We start from the raw sequence: 19,819 nt of genomic DNA, 5'->3' as shown, positions 1-19,819 counted from the left end.
ACTGTGCAATAACAAGTAAAAGTCATCTGCATAAACTTCAGGGAGACCAACATCATTTTACGCATGAGTGGACATGTCTGTATTATACTTTCTTCTGGATAACCTCATCTGTAATTGTCCTCTGATGAGAGAAGCATAATGATGTACCCTGTGAACTACATTTAATTGTACATAGTTTTTAATACAAATTTCACTAACATTTTAATTTTTTCTGTATACCTTTGTAAGCAAAGTTGTGTGGGCATTTGTGCTAAATAAAATAATAAAAGGATACTAAAAAAACAAAGTATGTATAGCTATTCAAAGGAAAAGTTTTTACTGAAGACAATTTAGGGAGTTGCAGGAGACGAGGGAGTGAGGGGAGGAAGCGGTTTTGAATGAATACCTTTTTGCAGATTTGTTGTATAATCTGGTAGATAAGTCTTCTGAAGTTACTTTAAAAAATGACTTTTTTGAACACCAAGAACTAAACAGAAAACTCAAGGGCTGTGCAAAAATGTGACAGGATTTATGAATTTAAATTAAAATTCATTTTAGAAAAGTAAAGGTGAAACAGGTTCACCATAACATTTGTTTATATTCTGAAGGATACTGTGACTAGGAGAGCAGTCTATATGCATGTTAGAGAAATACCGTGAAAACCATTTGATTGATTTGTTCATTCTTACAAAAAATTTAATCTTGTACATCAATGAAAGACAAATTTTTAGTTGAAAGTGATTACATTCTTAAATTGCCGTTTAAGGAGTTCAACATATCAAGATAACAATTATGATACAGAAATTTTTGGAGAAAAAGTGACAAACTCTTTTACCAACTGCTTGTAAAAAGTTTCTTTTTTATTACGACTCAAAATTTCGAGAGTTCTTAAAACTATGTTAATTGAGGATAATATGCAGTTATTTCCAGAGTAAAAAAAAAAAAAACAATAGTTTTTAGGTTAATGGAAGCTAGTTTATTTATTTTTTGGTATTGAACAGGGAGGGCACTTAACCTATTCAATCACATCTCCAGCTCTTTTTTCATATTTTATTTAGATAAAGGGTCTCCAGGGTTGCTTAGAGCCTCACTATATTGCTGAGGCTGACTTTGAACTCCTGTCTCAGCCTTTGGAGCCACTGGGATTACAGGCTTGTGCCACTGTTCCTGGCTGCTAGTTTACATTTGAAAACCTTTTATTTGAAAGTATTAAACACATTTAGTATTTAATATTTTTCCTAATTTATATTTTCTTTTTCTTATAGTCATGAAATATGAAAAAAATCTGTAAATGAAGTTTTAGAGCAAAGATTATGTTGCTATACCCCATTCCCCCCAGTGTATTTGAATGTGGTCTTTTAATATTATCATATTTTGTGTGCACTGATCAGGTTTGAGATGTATTATCCCAGCTTGTCCTTTTTGACCCTGCTGTGCAGTTCCTTTACCTTTTCCCAGGCTCTTCACCTCTCATTCCTCCTTTCTTTTACATAAATGCTTCTTATCTTTTCATGTATGTGAGCACAAAGTATTTTTAATGAACATTAAAATTCTTTTGAGATTTCTTTAGTCCTATTCTGCTTTTTTAATTCTTAAAACATGTATATTTATTCTCTGAACTTTTACTTGCAGGGTTGTTTATGAGTATTTTAAAAACTAAATTTTTAAAAAAAATTTGAGTTTGTTGATCAAGTAAATAGTGATTTTAGAAAGTGATATTCCTATTTTTTGTGCCCTCTCTGCTGGAGCAAGTGTGATTTTTGAAGGTTGAGCCCTCAGACTCAGATTTTAGGATATGATTTTTTTCTATTTGTTAAATCATATTCTGTACCACAAACATTTTTCTTTAAGCCAGAAATCAAAGTAGTATTTGCAGTCTTAAGCAACTTATTAAGTAATATAGGGCATTTCCCCTCTTTAATTCTTTAGAGTGGGTGAAAATATTATTCTGTGGTCATCATCAAGTGCTATAATTTAATGGTCTGTATAATCAGCATATACATAGACTTTACATAGTTTTGTTCTTTTGGAACATTATTTAAATTTTAAACCCAAGGTAATAGAAATATTAGTTAATATATTTGGCAGTTATTTCCCCAAAATTAGAAAATTAATTTGCTCTCAAATTTATAATACATTAGAAATGATTAAATGAGGCATGGTATATCCATACAGTTAAGTTCTGTATGCATTTATTTTTTGGGTTTTAGGGAAGAGCATGTTTGTTTTGATTATGTATTGATTATATTAAATTCATTAGATCTTTCTCCATTATGCTCAACCTAGGGAATTTGAATTGGACTAGGAATATGTTGATCCAATATGGTGAATTACTTAAATAGAGGTTTTTCTTAAGAGATTTACTACTGTAATATGGTCTCTCAAATACCTTGCTATCATATTTGGGAGGTGGTATTAACACACATAAAAACAACTGTTATGCTTGTATATGTGTTTAGCAAGTGGTTGAGAGAAGAGTTTATTGAAAAGAGTGGACATCTGATAAGTTAAAATGACCAAGAAAAACTTCATGGAGGAATCTGATGTTGTGAAAACTCTTGAGAGGGTTCAGTTTAGAGATACTGTGTGCTTCCACTTCTAGAAGTCCTACAAAACAAAGGAGAACAAAATCATCTTTCTGAAGATCACTGCTTAACTCCCAAATCTTGAAATTATGCTCTGTTGCCTGTAAAATGAAATACAAACTTGTTTCTGTTTCTCATAGATTGTTTTGTCTTAAAACCAAGCATCCACTTGGGTATCATATATTCAGTTCCATTTGTCAACTGGGAGCAAAGTATATTGTTAGCTCCTCTTCCTGTTATGGCCTGTACTGTTTTGGGTACTCTTTAAATTTGATTACACTCTTATTTCAGCTAGGTTACAGCTAGTTTTAATGAATCCAGTAGGAACAGATTATTTATGACATTTCATGGTCATTTTTGTGCAGTTGAGTAATTCTAATTTTTTCAGACAGCTGGAGTGTGAGCTGTTAAATCATGGTGACCTCCATCCATTATAGGAGTTCTATATTTTCCACACCGAAGGCTTTGCACTCATAAGAGATTCTGAGTTGGAAGAATAAAACAATACTTGGTAATGAAAGGGTATTAAAAATATATAGAAACTGTGATCTGAGAATCCTACAGACTGACATTGACTTGTGATAATGAGGTAATTTGTAGCTGGGCATGGTAGGAGCCTGTATTCTCAGCTACAAGGGAGGATGAGGCACAAGGATCAGGAGTTTGAGGCCAGTCTATGCAAAACAATTAGATGTCTCAAAATTAAAAAAATAATAATTTGTATCAAAACTATAAGGATTTAGAGTATCTGCATGGCCTTTGTGAAAGGAATGGAAAATTTGGAGAGAAAGGATGGAAAATATAATTAGAGTTGACATTTATTGTGTGTTCTGTCAGGTGCTATGATAAATGCTTAAGTTTATTCTTTTGTTTAATACTCTGAACAATCTCAAATTAACTTTTTGTAGTTTTACTGATGAGAGCATTAAGACTCAGGAATTATTATTAAAGAATAGTTGTACCTATAAGGATAGAGGCAGTCATCCATTTTGGGTGGTTAATAATGTTTTCATATAAAGACAGTTGATATTTAACCTGAATTTGGCAGGGTGAGTAAGGGTTTAGCAGTTGCATTCAAGGTTGTAAGGAAAGCATGTCCCGTAAGTAATGGTGTTAATAGGTGGCACAATGGAATGAAATAAGTTGGACTCTTCAGAAACTCTGAATAGTTTGTATGGCTAGAAAATCTAATGTGGTGTCTAGGGCAGCTGGAAATGTTAGGAACCAAATATTAACGAGACTTTTTTGTTTCCCTTGAAAATAAGTTTTGCTTATATTTTATTTTCAGTATTAGGAATTGAACCCAGGACCTTACACATGCTAGTCAAACACTCTATCACTGGGCTACATCCCCAGCGCTTACTATTACTTTTTTAATATGGATAGTAAGGAACCTTTGAAAGTTTAGTCAGTAGAGCAGTGCCATATTTTGAACAGTTTGTTTGCCTCTCATTTTTAGTGGTAATATATTTGACATGTTCAGTTCTATTTTTAGAAAAATTTCTTTTATTGGAGCACTATAATTATACATAATATGAGTGAATAGCATTTATTGTGACATATTTGAATGTGCATGTAATTTGGTCAGTTTCATTCCTCAGTACCCTTGTTTTCCTTCTCCTCTCTCTCCCCTGGAGTTTTTCTTCTACTTTCCTGGGCTCTCTTCTATTTTCATGAGACCTCTCCTCCTTTACCCCTTTTTTCTTTCTAGCTTCCACATATGAGAGTAAACTTAAAACCCTTGAGTTTATTTTGCTTAACACAATGCTCTCAAGTTGTATTCATTTTCCTGCAAATGACATAATTTCTTTTTTTTTTTTAATGGCTGAATAAAACTCCATTGTGTTGTGTATCACATTTTTTAAATCCATTTTTCTATTGATGGACACCTAGGCTAATTCCATAGCTTGGTTATAGTGAATTGTTCTGCTATATGGACATGGGTATGCACGTATCACTATAGTATGCCAACTTAAATTCTTTTGGGCAAATATACTGCAGGAATGATATAACTGGGTCATATGGTGGTCCCATTCCTAGTCTTGTGGGAACCTTCCATACTGCTTTGCATAGTGGTTGTACTCATTTACAAACCTACCAATAGGTGCACTTACTTCTTAAACTTCATTGCTTAAGGAGATTTTCCTTTTATATTAGAAAAAAAATTCTGCAGATTATAAGTCTAATAATATCACAACAATTTACCTCCCTGCTATTTAGCAGTGAGTTTGAGTATGGAATAATATAAAATATTCTTACTTTCTCTTTAAAGCCTATTCATGGTAGTTTTTCCCAGATAGCCAATAAGTATCCAGCTATTTCCTAAGTAGCCCCAAATAGACTGCTTGTTAGACCTCAGATTTTGTAGTTTGTAATCATCCATTGTTGTTTTTAATTTGTTATTATAAGAATATAGGCTGAATCTACTGTGGGCAGAACATTTAAATTTTATATTTATTTTTTGAATGGAAGTAGAGACCATTATATTAAGTGAAATAAGTCAAACTCAGAAGGTCAATGGTCATTATGTTTTCTCTCACATGAGGAAGCTAGAGAAGAAAAAAGGAAAAGAAAGGTGGGCATGGATCTCCTAAAAATCAAAGGGAAATTAGTAGAGGAAAGGGACCAAGCAATGGGAGGTGGGGAGGTGGAGGAAATGCTGGGAAGTGATATTGACCAAATTATATTGTTATATTGTGTGTATGTATGAATATGTCACAACAAATCCCTCATTATGTGCAACTATAATGCACGAATAAAAATGTGGAAAAAAATGAATCAAAAAAGTCATAATTTCTTAAATAGCTATACATCCAAATGGTGTGATTTAAAATGCAATAAAAATATTTCATCTGTCACTCACCTACTTCCCTTCTCTGGAAACAGCTCAAATTATTGATCTCATATTTTTTCAGAAATATTTTGTGTCTAGATAATCATGTATTTAATATATTCTTTCCCTTCCCCTTTACTTTTATATAAGTGGAGCCTACTTAACACATAGTTCTGTACCTTGCTTTTATTCAGTTAATACATTTTGAAGATTGTTATATATCAATACATAAAAAGCTTCCTCCATCTCTCTTTATAGCTTCATAATATTCTATGGAATAAACAGCATATTTAACTCGTTTTTCTTTGATTGTCATTTCCAATCTTACTGTTGTAAGAAAGATTGTAGCAAATGATCTTCTTGTATATTATTTCACACAGAACCGGATATCCCTGTAGGATCAGTTTTTAAAAAATGCATATTTTTGTTTCTGGGGATTGAAAACAGGGGTCCTATCCTACTGACCTACATACCCCTCCCCTCCCCTCCTCTGCCCTCCCCTCCCCTCCCCTCCCTCCCTCCCTCCCTCCCTCCCTCCCTCCCTCCCTCCCTCCCTCCCTTCCTTCCTTCCTTCCTTCCTTCCTTCCTTCCTTCCTTCCTTCCTTCCTTCCTTCCTTCCTTCCCTTCCTTTCCTTCCTTTCCTTCCTTCCTCCTTTACTTCCTTTACTTCCTTACCTACTTACTTAACTTACTTATTTTTGAGACAAGGTCTTGCTGAGTTGCCCAGGCTGGTTTCATATTTGTGGTCCTCTCACCTCTGCCTCTTGAGTCACTGGAATTGTAGGTGTGCCCTACTTCTCCCAACAGAATCAGTTTCTTGAAGTGGAATTTCTTCAAATGCTATGGGCGTTTGGGCTGGGGGTATAGCTCAGTGGTGGAGTGCTTTCCTAGTAGCCATGGGCCTGAGCCCTAGCAATACCATCCATTCGCCCCAACAAAGAAAACTACGGTAATTTATGATTTTGCTATAATCTTGAAAGCAGAGATATTAAATGAACTGTATATTAATTACAGTGAAATCTTACTTCATAACAGTTACATGGAATTAAATTTATAATTATTAATATATTAGTGAAATTGTATAAATCTTTTTGTTTTGCAGGTATACAAAACTAGGATATGCTGGAAATACAGAACCACAATTTATCATCCCTTCCTGTAAGTATTTTAATCCATAAATTAACTGATTTAAAGATTTTCTAATAATCAAAGTAAAAGAAGTAATCAGTTTTGACATTCTGTTAAAAACATGATTTGCTAGATCATAAATGTAGTCTATTTCTGTATCTCTGACTCTATTTCAGCTCTGTTTAGTTGTCCCTTTATGAAATCTAAATATTAAATTAAAAAAATGAACTAGTTGATAGTTTCCTGCTTTGAGGAAATCACTGTTGCTAGTATGTGAATATACTTAGTTATTAGATAGTCCTTCTTCCATAATGCATATGCAAAGACAATCCTTTGGTTTGCACATATCATTATTGTGTGCAAGACTGGTGCTTGTTGACATTTCCAGTGAGTTCCCATATTTCAGCATAAAGATGGCATCTTACCTGTAGAAATCTCAACCTCAGTTGTTTTCTAATATCCTGTAACCATACTGTTCTTGTACATTGTCTATGGAGTGTTTTTGTTGTTCCCTACTTTTGTTCACCTCACTTTTGCTGTCAACTATCTTTCAGTAGTTAAAAAAATTCACATTTGATTTGTTGGAGCTCTTATTAGCATAGATTGTATCTTGTCCTCAGTGAACATACTTTCGTAGTTTTCACTTTCAAATAATTCCCATTTTTGTACATTATAGAGCTAGCAGTTCTGATTTACTTCTCTAACTGCCATATTAAGACTTTTGCACATCAGATGATAAACCTTTTGAATCATTGCTTGATGTTGCTAACTCGTAGGCTGTTTAATTTTGAGAGTGCCACTAATTTTCATAGTAATACTTTTATGTTTAAATGTTTTTTAGGATAAAATTTTTATGTTTTTTGGTATTGTTCTTTTTTAATTTGTTCTTTTTAGATATACATGACAGTAGAGTGTATTTTGACATATTATTCATACCTGGAGTATAATAACTTCCCATTCTTTTGATTGTACATGATGTGGAGTTATACTGGTTGTGTATTCATATATGAAAGTTCTGTTCAATTCATTCTGTTTTTTTTACTCCCATCCTCCTTCCCTTCTTTCCCCTTTGTCTAATCCAATGAACCTGTATTGTTCATTTATATACATAAGGAAATGGAAAAATGATTATGCAGAGTACTGGAAGCTTCCTAAGTCTATAAAGTCAATGAAGTTGAGAATAAGGTAAAATTATTAGGCTTGCACAAAACTAGATCATTAGTCTTAATTGGATACTAAACTGTTTTGTCATTGAGTAGTAAGGTATTTTTAAATGTTTGATATATAAGAAGTACAGTGTCAAAATTGTACTGAAGGGCTGGGGATGTAGCTCAGTTAGTAGAGTGCTTGCCTTTCAAGCACAAGGCCCTGGGTTCAATCCCTAGCACCCCCCCCCACCCCCCCACCCCCCCAAAAAAGGGAAAATTCTATAGAGCTTGTATATGTGTGTATGTGTGTGTGTGTATTTATTTTTTATTTTCCAGAAACAAACCTATTTGACTTTTGCACTTAAGAGTTTTTCTGATGTCGTTTTCTAGGAATCAGTTATGTGAGAATTTAAACTACTATTTATATCTAGTAATTTTTAAATGTGTGGAGGGGATTTTAGGTGACACTGATGAAATAGTTGATTCATGTGAATCTAATGGTTGTCGGTTAGTGGTACTTTTATGTTTTCTCTTTTATTCATACCTGTTGTTTGTACTGAAGGATAGATTTGCCTTTCTTTACACTTTTCTCCACATTTTATATATCAATACATTGTTTTTTTGGTCTCTTTTAAAAATTTAGTGACCGATACTGGCTCTCTTGCTGACTAATGTATACATTTCTGGAGCTAGTACATAAGTTTAATGTTAGACAATATTGTTTGTTTTTGTTAGTTTCCTCGGGCTACTGTAACAAAAGTTCCCCAAATTGGGTGACTTAAAACAACAGAAACTTCTTATTAAGAAATCCAGAAGTACAAAATCATATGTCAGTAGGGCCATGCTCTTGCTAACAGACTAGGGTTGAGAAACCCTCATTGCCTTTTCTGGCTTCTGATGTTTGGTGATAATACTTTTCACTCCTTAACTGGTTGATGTGTCACTAGTTACATGCCTGTTTTCTTGCTTTGTGTCTTTATATCATCTTCAATGTCTACATTCAAATTTGTATCTGTGTTCAGTGTTCATAATCAGTGTATAGACATTGCCATTATCTCTATGAATATTTGATCTGGAAAGCCTATAGATAAGGTTTAAAGTAGTTTTGTCTGTCATTATTTATTTGTGTCCTAATAACTTCATTTTAACTTGAAAAAACCTATTTTCAAACAGTCACATTCCAAGTATGATGGGGATATACGGTGGGGGCGTTGGTTAGGACTTCAACATATCTTTTTTAATCCATAACAATGCTAATTATGCAGTTTTTAAATTTGTAATTTTATAAAACTGTTGTCATAGTTTATTTTAGAAGATTACTGAAGTGTTGCTGCCATCTTTGCAAAATGTGGTTTTGCATTTGTTTTCAAATGGTTAAGTCTTTGTTGGAGGCCTGGATAATCTTCAACTTTTGAATCTTTTTTTATCACCATTGAATCCATTTTTTATTTCATTTCTCTGCCAAAATAAGCATTTTTAGGTTTCATTGTTTGTCTTAATGAGCACTTGCATCATGTTAAAAATTCATTTGCCTACCATAAGAGGGTTTTTGATTTTCGAATTTCCTACTCACCCATTTGTTAATGTTTTAGGTGCAGTGTTCATAATCAGAGCATAGACATTGCCATTATCTCTATGAATATTTGATCTGGAAAACCTATAGATAAGGTTTAAAGTTGTTTTGTCTGTCTTTATGTTCTAGGACATTTATAGTGATTCATCTGGATTTCTGTGTGTATTATAAATATATTGCCAGAGAGAATCTTTTAACATTTAGAGGGAGTAGACTGTGTATTTAAATTTTTTACCTTCAGTTATTTTTTACTTACTTTCTTAGGGATATATTTGTTAAATGAAAGTAACAGTAGAGTGCCACATCAACTTAAGGGCATTCAGATAATTATTTTGAATCAAGAACTGCTTAACATGAAGGATTGGAAATTTATCACTTAATTAAAAATCACATAACAGCTTTTACTTTTGAAACTATATGCTAGATTTCAGAAATAATTTAAGGGGTTTGGAGTTATACCTAAATTAACTGAAATGTACTTTGTATATGTGATCAAAGTTTAAAAGATTTATATTATATTTAAATTACTAGATAATAATAGGAAATGGGGGGGGATATGAAGAAAGTTTGTTTTAAAAAATTTCTCCCTGCAATTTTCTTCTTCTCATTTGTTGGTGTTTTTTGCTTTTAATTTCTGATTCTTGGTTTATAATTTCTGAACTTGGATTATAATTTTATTAAGAATGAAAGTGGATCTTACATAGTTTTTAAAACTATAACCCAAATATTAGTACACTACTACTTCAGATTTTGGCTTTTACATTTGAGACTTATTTTGTCTCTGAGTGGAATTTGTGATTTCATTGAGGAAAATGAATTTTGTTGCATGTTTCTCATGACCTCTGTGCATTAGTTGGATAATTTATATATGCTAGGTCATGTTTTGTTTTGTAACGCTTTATAATGAAAGAAGTATAATGTAAAAGCTTATATTATTTGAAGGAAATGAATTTCTTGACATGTTTAAATAACTTATTTTAAAGGTATTGCTATTAAGGAATCAGCAAAAGTAGGTGATCAAGCTCAAAGGAGGGTCATGAAAGGTGTTGATGACCTAGACTTCTTCATTGGTGATGAAGCAATAGAAAAACCTACATATGCAACAAAGGTATGTTTCTGTGATTTATATAAATAACATTTTTTTAAAAATTTATCCTCTAGAATTTAACTTTTATTAGGTATTATAGACCTAATATCTCATCTTCTTACCTATAAAAATTTGTTTTTTTCACATTTTTTTATTGGTGCATTATAGTTGTACATATGATGGAATCCATTGTTACATATTCATACATGCACATTATATAACAATATAATTTGACTAATATCACTCCCCAGCACTTCCCCCTTCTCTTCCTCCACCCACTGGTTTCTTTTCCTGTACTGATGACCCTTTGATTTTCATGAGATCTCTGTCCCTTTCCACCTTTTTTCCTTTTTCTTCTTTAACTTCTACATATGAGAGAAAACATACGATGTTTTATCTTTTGAGTTTGGTTTATTTTGCTGAATGTAATGGTCTCAAGTTCCATCCATTTTCCTTAAAATGACATAATTTCATTTTTCTTTATGACTGAATAAAACTCCATTGTGTTTATATACCACATTTTCATTCATTCATTGATGGACACCTAGGCTGGTTTTATTGTTTGGCTATTATGAATTGTGTTGCTATAATCAAGGATATGCAAGCAATACTATAGTATGATGACTTTAATTCTTTTGGTTTTTATTTTTAAATACTGAGAGTGGTATCGCTGGGTCATATGGTAGTTCTATGAGGAACCTTCATGTTAATTTCTATAGTGATTTTGCTAATTTGCAATTCCACCAATAGTGCAAAAGTATTCCATTTTCTTCACATCTCTCCAGCATTTATTATTGTTTGTATACTTAATGACTGCCATTCTGATTGGTGTGAGATGAATTGAACATGTTTTCATATATTTGGTATTGTTTTCTTAAAATTTTCATATTTTGGTGGACATTTGTATTGTTTTTAGAAGTATCTTCTTAATTTATTTTCCCATTTATTAATTGGGTTATTTAGTTTTTTGGTGTTAAGTTTCTTTGAGTTCTTTTTATATTCTAAATATTAATCCTCTGTCCAAAGAGTAACTGACAAAGATGGAGGTTCTCTTTTCATATTCTTAGTGGTTTCCTTTGCTGTGGAGAAGCTTTTTAATTTGATGCCATCCCATTTATTTCCTGAGGTTTAGGGATCCTTTTAAGAAAGTTGTTGCCTGTACCTGTATGCTGGGGTGTTGACCCTATGTTTTCTTCTAGAAGTTGAATAGTTTCTGGATTGATTCCTACGTCTTGGATCCATTTTTGCACTGATTTTTGTGAAGGGGGAGCAGTGGGGTTGAGCATATTCTTCTACATATGAATAACCAGTTTTCCCAGCACCATTTGTTAAAAAGGCTATCTTTTCTCCAGTGTATGTTTTTGGCACCTTTGTCAAGGATCAGATGACTGGGTTGTCTCTTTGTCATCTATTCTGTAGTATTGGTCTGCATGTCTGTTTTTATGTTAGTACCATGCAGTTTTTTTTTTTACTGTAGCTCTGTAGTATAATTTGAAGTCAGATATTGTGATACCTTCAGCATTGCGTAAAACCTTCAGCATTGCTTAAAATTGCTTTGATTATTCTGGTTCTTTTATTGTTCCAGTTGAATTTTAGTACTGTTTAGGTCTGTGAAGAAATTGGTATTATGATGGGGATTACATTGAATCTGTATATTGCTTTTGGAAGTGTGGCCATTTTAACAATATTGGTTATGCCTGTCTATGAACTTGGGGGGTCTTTCCATCTACTGAGGTCTTCTTCAATGTTTTTCTTTTTAAATTTTTTTGTAGTTCTAGGTGGGACCGCATGCCTTTATTTTATTTGTTTAGTTTTTTTGTGGTGCTGAAGATCGAACCCAGTGCCTCACATGTGCTAGGCAAATGCTCTGCCACTGAGCTACAGTCCCAGCCCTCAATTTCTTTCTTTAAAGTTCTGTAGTTTTTTTCATTATAGAGTTCTTTCACCTCCTTGATTAGATTTACTCCTAGGTATTTTATTATTTGTTTCTGTCGTGAATGCAATTATTTTCCTGATTTCTTTCTCAGCAGAAGAGTCTCTTGCAAATAAAATGTAGTTGGGCCTTGTTTTATAATCCATTATGCCAACCTATGGCTTTTAATTGGAGAATTGAGCCCACTTACATGTTATAGAGAGATGTTAGTTAATTTTCTTAGAAAATTTTTGTTTCTCCTATGATTTTGAAGGATAGCTTTGCTAGATATAACAAATGGCAGTTATTTTCTATCAGGACTTGAAACACTTATTATTCTAAGCCCTCCTGAGTTTGTGCCAAGAAAACAAAAGTGGTTTTGCTTGACTTGCCTCTAAATGTGACCTGTGTTTTTCTCTTGAGGCTTTTAAAATTCTATCCTTGCTTATTTTGTATTAGGTATTTTAATTATATTATGTCATGGAGAAGTTCTTTTTTGATGTTGTTTATTTGGGCTTCTGGATCCATCCTGTGTGTGGATTTCCATCTTAGTCTCAAGGTTTAGAAAATTTTGTTATTTCCCTGAAGAGGTTATCCATTTGATTAACTTGCTACTCACAATCCTTCTCAGTTCCAGTGATATTTAAATTTGGTCTCTTAATGTTGTCCCGGAGTTCTTGTGTATTCTGATAATGGTTACTTACTTTGTTTTTTTTAATTCTGTCTGAATGTTCAAGGCTTGCCACTTTGTCTTCCACCTCTGAGATTCTGTCTTCAGCATGTTCTGCTCTATTAGACTTTCTTTTCATATTTTTTAGAGATATATTTTATTCATTTATTTGTATGTGGTGCTGAGAATCAAACCCAGTGCCTCACCCATGCTAGGCAAGCACTCTACCACCGAGCCACAACCCCAGTCCTCTATTAGAGACTTTCAATTGAATGTTTTGATTTATTTTGTCTTTCATTTCCAGTTAACAATGGAAATTTCTTCTTCTCTGTGACTTCCTTTCCTGATGATTTAACTCTGCTCTCATGGGCACCCAAAAAGGGGAGAAACTTAACCTGTTTACTTGGGCAGTGTTTACTTTGCTATAGTCACTGGGTTTCAGGGCCTTGAATGGGATTGACTTCTTCTCATCTCAACATTTGCCACATCTACAGATATTTCCCTCCTGTTTTTATTTTAGTCTACCATTTCTCCATTTTGAAGCTTATGTCCCCTAGAAGTACTGCTCTTTACCCCCCCTTCTTTTTATCTTCCTTTCCTATTTTTTTCCTTCCCTCTTCCATTGAGTCATAAATTATGTAAGTATGTTGTATTTTTATAATTGTTTTAAGAATTTTCTGATTGTAATCATAACTGTTCATGATCTAGAGCAAATCTAACAATCCAGAAATTTTTCTTGTGCCTATTCCCACAATTACCACCTCAGCCCTTCCAAAAGGTAAACATTATTTTGAACATTATCATCTTATTTTTTGACATTGCTCTTGCCTAATTTGCAGTTTTCCTTCTTCGTACTTCTTTTCTTCCTTTATCTCATTATTCATTAATGAATCACTACCAGGTATAAAAATCTTTGCAACTTTGCTTAGTGCTGATAATACTTTAATAAATAAGAAAAATTGTTCCTATGACTTGAAGTGTGGTAGAAAGGGAGATTTTGAAGAAATTATTGAAAGTTTATGGAGGAGGTGAGGAAAATGAAGCCTAGGATGTTCTAGGCGTGTATCACAGTAGTAGATAACCTATTTTGGGCATTCAGGAAAGCCCTTGAGAAGTACACTGTTAAACTAGAGCTTAAAAAGTGAAATAGAAATTTGCTAGGTGAGTTATGCAGGCAAAGTTGTTTTGAGGTGGAGAGGCTAGAATACAAGAAGGCTTTCAAGTTTGAGGGAGACTAAAGCCAAGACTAATTCAAGCCTGAAGTGTGTAGAATGTGGAGGAAGAGGTAGAAAGAAGTGAGAAGGTTGGAGACCAGGAAAAAGTGTTGTAATTGTTGTTAGACCCTGTTAAAGAATTTTCTCTTAAACAGGAGTGAAGAAATTATGATAAACTGATTTTTATAGCCTTAATTTTTAAATGGACTAAATTTTCCCATTACAAAATATTAAAAAATCTGAAAAGTCTAGTACAACAACCTTTGTCTAGGTTTAACGTTTTTTAACATTTGATATACTTTTTTATTGAACCATCTGAATATACATTATGGAAGAAATTTTATTTATCTCTAAATACTTAAGTATCTACCTCCTAAGGATGATCTGTATCCAGCATCATTAGCATACCTAAGGAACTATATACTAATACCCATTAACAATCTAATATTCCCCAGAGTATTTTTAATAGTCTCATTAATTTTTAATATAATTTGTGGTTTTTTTTTTTTGTTTTTGTTTTCATGTCTTAATAGTGGCCAATTCGCCATGGTATAGTTGAAGATTGGGACTTGATGGAAAGGTTTATGGAGCAAGTGATCTTTAAATATTTAAGGGCAGAACCTGAAGACCATTATTTTCTTTTGGTAAGTACAAATTATTGATTTTACTAGTGAAAGTTTTGAAGAAACATTGGGAATATTTATGTCATACCTGTGTCACCAGGATGTACTTTATTGTTTTAAATTGTCATGTCTAAAAACCTTTGTTATTAAACTGTCATGTTTAAGACCATCTGGTTACAGGCTCCAGTAGAGCAGTAGTATGTCCAAAACCAAAGTATAGGCATTTAAGAAGAACTTTTGATAATTAATACATAATCTGTATGATGGGTCAGTATGTAATGTTCAGAAAAATGTTGGAAACTTGAGGTATTTTCCTTTTTTTTTTTTAATGAACCTGTGGTACTTTCCTATTTTAAAAATAGACTGATTATCATTTCCTTGTTTGTTCATAATTTTTAAACCTTTTTCATTTTATCAAGTTCATAGCTTAAAAACATCAAATGCCTTTATAAGACCTAAAACAAAGAAATAACACTTTTCTCTCACACATCTTTCAACTCTTTATGTATTTCTCAGAGGCAAATGTATTTAATTTTTAAAAATTTTCCCTGATAGTTATTTCATTAATTTAAACAACATATTTCATCTATGTCTTGTGCTTGTTCTTATTTTTTTATAATAAATACTAACTTCCTAGTACAAGTAGATGTATGATATGGTTTGTTCCGCTTTTGGTTTTGATAGCTGCATTTATCTTTGGTCCTTATTAAGATACCTAACATGACTTAACAACCTGGAAAGTTTTCTCATGCCCTTTCTTAATTTTTACCCCCTATACCTTGGAGGCAAACTTTTTTTTCCCCTCTTCCAGTTTGTGATTAATCTTGCCTTTATTTGAGTTTCACATAAATGGAATCAAAGAGGATATGGTCTTTGATAAAACTTCCTTCATTCAACATGTTTCTTGATTTTGACTATTACAATTTGGCTATTGTGAACATTCTTTTACAAGTCTTTTTGTGAACATGTATTTTTACTTCTTGTGTAAATATGTACATATGGAATAACTGTATCATAGGTCAGGTGCATGTTTTATAGGATACTCTTAGAACTTTTTCTAAGGAGTTGTACCTTTTAACACACCCACCAACAATGTGTTGGTGATCTGATTGCTTCTGCATTCTATCCAACATTTGGTGTGTCAGTCTTTTTAATTTTAGCCATTCTTGTGGGTGTATAATACTTCTCATTTTGGTTTTAATTTGCATTTTTCTGATGACTAATGATGTTGAACACTTTTTCATGTGTTTATTAGCTATTTGGTTATTTTCCTTTGTAATGTTCTCTGATTATATTTTGTTTTATATAGAAATTTTCTTTTTTGGGGAGTTTATTATTTTAACTACTTTCCGTTTTTTAGTTTGCTTAATTTTGTGTGTATTCATCACAAAATTATCTTTAAACTTTAGAATGTAGTTGCATAGTTTTTCTATGTGAGTTTAAATACAGCAAGGAGTTTACCTGTTAAAGGTTTTACATATGGGAAAAAGTCTACTTCTTTTTTACTTTATAGTGAACTTCCAGAACAGAAAAAGATTTAATTTGTAATTAATTCAAGGTTTGTCACTATTATTTTTTGTGATTTGTACTCTGAATTTAAGGAATCACTCCTTATCGAGAATTCATCTTATTTCTTAAATTGGAAAGTTTTGCTTTTCACATTAAAATATTTGAGATACTGCAAAGGTTTGAATTGTCAAATCATTCTCATAAGTATAAGTGTCAAACTGAGGTCCATGAGGTAAACACAAGGATCATGATTGCCAGTGCTGTTCCCCAAGTTCATCCTTGCCTCTGATCTACACTCAATCTGTGAGGTTTCTGAGTGATGTATTCTGTCTACATAATTTAAAGGAGAGCTGTGTAAACCATCTCTGTTTGATACACCTAGTGGTTATATAACAGCATTTCCCAGGAAGTTCTGCTATTAAGTTGTGGAATCTTAGCTTATTTGCTACACTTTTAGGCAAAGCAGGAGAAGTGTTCTGTTTAAAACATTACTTAGATGGGGATTCACCCTGCTAACAAGTACCTGGTATTTGTTTGCCTAGAGGTCAGTCATTACCATGTTAAGATGATTGATTAGACTATCTTTACCTTTCCTCTTCTCTTTCCCCCCTCATTCTCTTTCTCCTTCCACCTTCTTTCTCAATATTTTTAAAATTCATTTGAGTGGGGTGATACAGTGTTTGTTTTTTTTAAGTATGATTAGCCATATTATTTTCATACATTTTGTTTGAATTTTCTCTAGTTTTCCTTGGGTTTTTGTGTCTTGTACCCATAAGCTTACTGTCTTTTAAATACAATGCTTGAAATAAACTATTTATCATTTTAAAAATATCTATCAAGTTATTAGAATCACCTAATATCTTTAAAATGTTTTCCAATTCAATATAGACTGAACCTCCACTGAATACTCCAGAAAACAGGGAATATACTGCTGAAATAATGTTTGAGTCCTTCAATGTACCAGGCTTGTACATTGCTGTGCAGGTAATAAATTCTATCTTTTTAAGTTTGACTTTTAAATTTTAATCTGGTTTACTCTGCTCCTAAAACATAATTTTTCCTTTTTTAATGAAAGCTTAAAAATAACCTTAGAAGCATACCATAGAATTCTCCTGAATTTAATTTATAAACAATATTATAGGAAGTGGAGCTGTTTAGTCAGAAAAGGAGAATTATTAAAGTAAGTTAGTTAATGGTCTTTGGATAGTTCAAGAACTTTTATAGAATAAAAATAAGGAAACTAATGTTTGTCAAATGTATACTCCATGCCTAAAACTTTACAGTTTGCTTATCCTTGTAATGTGTTTATCATGGTCTTTTTGGTTTTGGGATTTTTTTTTGGCGGGGGGAAGCACTACAAGGGATTGAACACAGGGCTACTTTACCTCTGAGGTACATCCCTAGCCGTTTTTAAATTTTATTTTGAGAAGAGCCTTATAAGTTGCTGAGGCTGTCCTTAAATTCATGATCCTCTTGCCTCAGGCCCTCAGGTTGCTGGGACAGGCGTGCATCACCATGCCTGGCCATCATAGTCTTTTTAAAATTGGCTTACCTTTAGGTATGACTCACTCAATGTGCCCCTCTGTATCTTGTCTATTCTAAACACCTGTAATATTTTATCACAATTTGTTTATATATCTTTATGAAATACCTTCTCTCACCCATCAGGATTAGAACATTCCTCTTGTTTATTAATTTTGTAGCATATGTAATACCTGACATATCACAAGTGCTTTATATTAATTCATGGTCCTTAATAATTATATTTATTTGTATTTCCATTTTTCGTAGAGGCAAAAATCCTAAAACTTAAAGGTAGCTTATTCAGAGTTAAATGGTTGATGTGAGCTGAGGTCTGTCTGACTTTGCTTTTTCCTGAGATCAGACCTGAGTTTTTGTTACTCCAGGGTAGATAGCACCAATAAATGATAATTATTGGTATAATTATTTTGGCTTGGATAGCAAAGAACTTTTTAATTTTAATGCAACCCATAAAGTTAATGAGCTGCCTTTTATGCTCTATTGCTAAAAGTATTTAAGGAGTTATATATACTTTATCAGGAATTTTATTGTAAGGCATTCCATCTTGAGTTGAAGACCCTTTTTAATTCTTTGAATAATTTCTTACTTTTGAACTTTTTTTAAAAAAAGAATTGTTTTGTATTGGCTATGCCAAAGATTTGTTTTAATAGAAAAATGGCATCTTGTCATCTTTGATTTCCATTCCCCCCCCCCACACTTTTTTTTTGGGGGGGGGAGGTACAATATAGTTGTTTGTTTACTAGTAAATATTGCACTGTTTTTTTAAAACTATGTTACAGAGTTCTAAATGTATGCTGCATTTAAACAAAATTGAAACTGGTGTTTTTAAGAGCAGTTCTTATTTACAGCCATTTGTATACTGACTAATTCTGGTGGTTGGATGATTACATCCTTTGTATCTTTGTGGTTTGTAAGGGGCTAGCCCATGTAAATGCATTTTAGGTTCTAACACTTCAGTAACTATAGTAGTTCACATTACTGCTCCTTACGTTTTCACTTTAGGAGAAAAATGACTCACTAAAATTTGTAAAATTTATAAATATGCTCCTAAAAGCATAACCAAACCCGTACATTTCTCAGTGAAATGAAGAAAGTAATTTTATTGTGTAATGTAAAATTTGTGTATTTTCTTTATACAGATTCTACATTTAATAAAGTTGAATAAAGTTCTCCATTTAACTACTTTTTCCTAATAACTCTTGTTTTTGTTTTTATTTTTTACCTGTCTTAATTCTTTTTTTTAAGGCTGTTCTTGCCTTAGCTGCATCCTGGACCTCAAGACAAGTAGGAGAACGGACATTGACTGGTACGGTAATAGACAGTGGAGATGGTGTTACTCATGTTATTCCTGTGGTAAGTATAGCTAGAAATTACTGAACAGAGCATGCAATAACACATTAAAGCTAAATTATGAATAAATATCACTTTTAGAAAACTTTAAATATCATACCTTAAATTTGTTGTACTTTGTATAATTTCGTAAATAGATTGCAAAACGTTAGCCCCAGTATCAAGCCAGTATCAAGGGTCAAGGATCAAGGTGTTTGGTAGAGTTAGCCTCTCTTCATGCTCATAAATAGCCATCTTTTTTTTTTTTTTTTTTTTTTTTTTTTTTGATCTTCATATGCTTTTTCCCTTGCATGTATCTATGTCTTAATCTCTTCTTATAAGGACCCGATTCATATTATTAGGGGAAATGACCCTAATTACTTCATTTTAACTTAATGACTTCTTTAAAGACCTTAAATATAGTCATGTTCTGAAATACTGGGGGTTAGGATTTAAACGTGAATTTGAAGTGGTTGGAAGGTAGAATTAAGCCCATAGTAACTAGTCAATTACCATTAAAAGAGATTTTAGGAAAAAAAGATAATTTTTTTTTATTTTCTCATTTTAATTTACTCATTTCTAGTATTCTTTATATCTTTGTGAAAGCCCAGATTTCCATCTACTACTGTTCCTTCTTCCTAAACTATGTCCTGTAACATTTCTTTTTTTCTTTTTTCTTTCCATTTT

The 19,819-nt window shown here is 32.5% G+C and overlaps 1 protein-coding gene across 2 annotated transcripts in view; it reads left to right on the top strand.

Annotated features, from left to right (window-relative positions):
- Positions 1-19,819, top strand: part of ACTR3 (actin related protein 3) — a 66,109-nt gene that overhangs the window by 27,531 nt on the left and 18,759 nt on the right. For both annotated transcript variants that reach the window (XM_079133612.1, XM_079133611.1), the window contains 5 exons: positions 6,500-6,555; positions 10,230-10,354; positions 14,663-14,773; positions 17,150-17,245; positions 19,049-19,156. In XM_079133612.1, the coding sequence (XP_078989738.1) occupies positions 6,500-6,555; positions 10,230-10,354; positions 14,663-14,773; positions 17,150-17,245; positions 19,049-19,156 (496 nt within the window). The remainder of the gene's footprint in view (positions 1-6,499; positions 6,556-10,229; positions 10,355-14,662; positions 14,774-17,149; positions 17,246-19,048; positions 19,157-19,819) is intronic.

Source organism: Sciurus vulgaris (genome assembly GCF_902686455.1).
Source record: "Sciurus vulgaris genome assembly, chromosome: 3".
NCBI lineage: Eukaryota > Metazoa > Chordata > Mammalia > Rodentia > Sciuridae > Sciurus > Sciurus vulgaris.
This window is presented reverse-complemented; position numbering and strand designations above follow the sequence as displayed.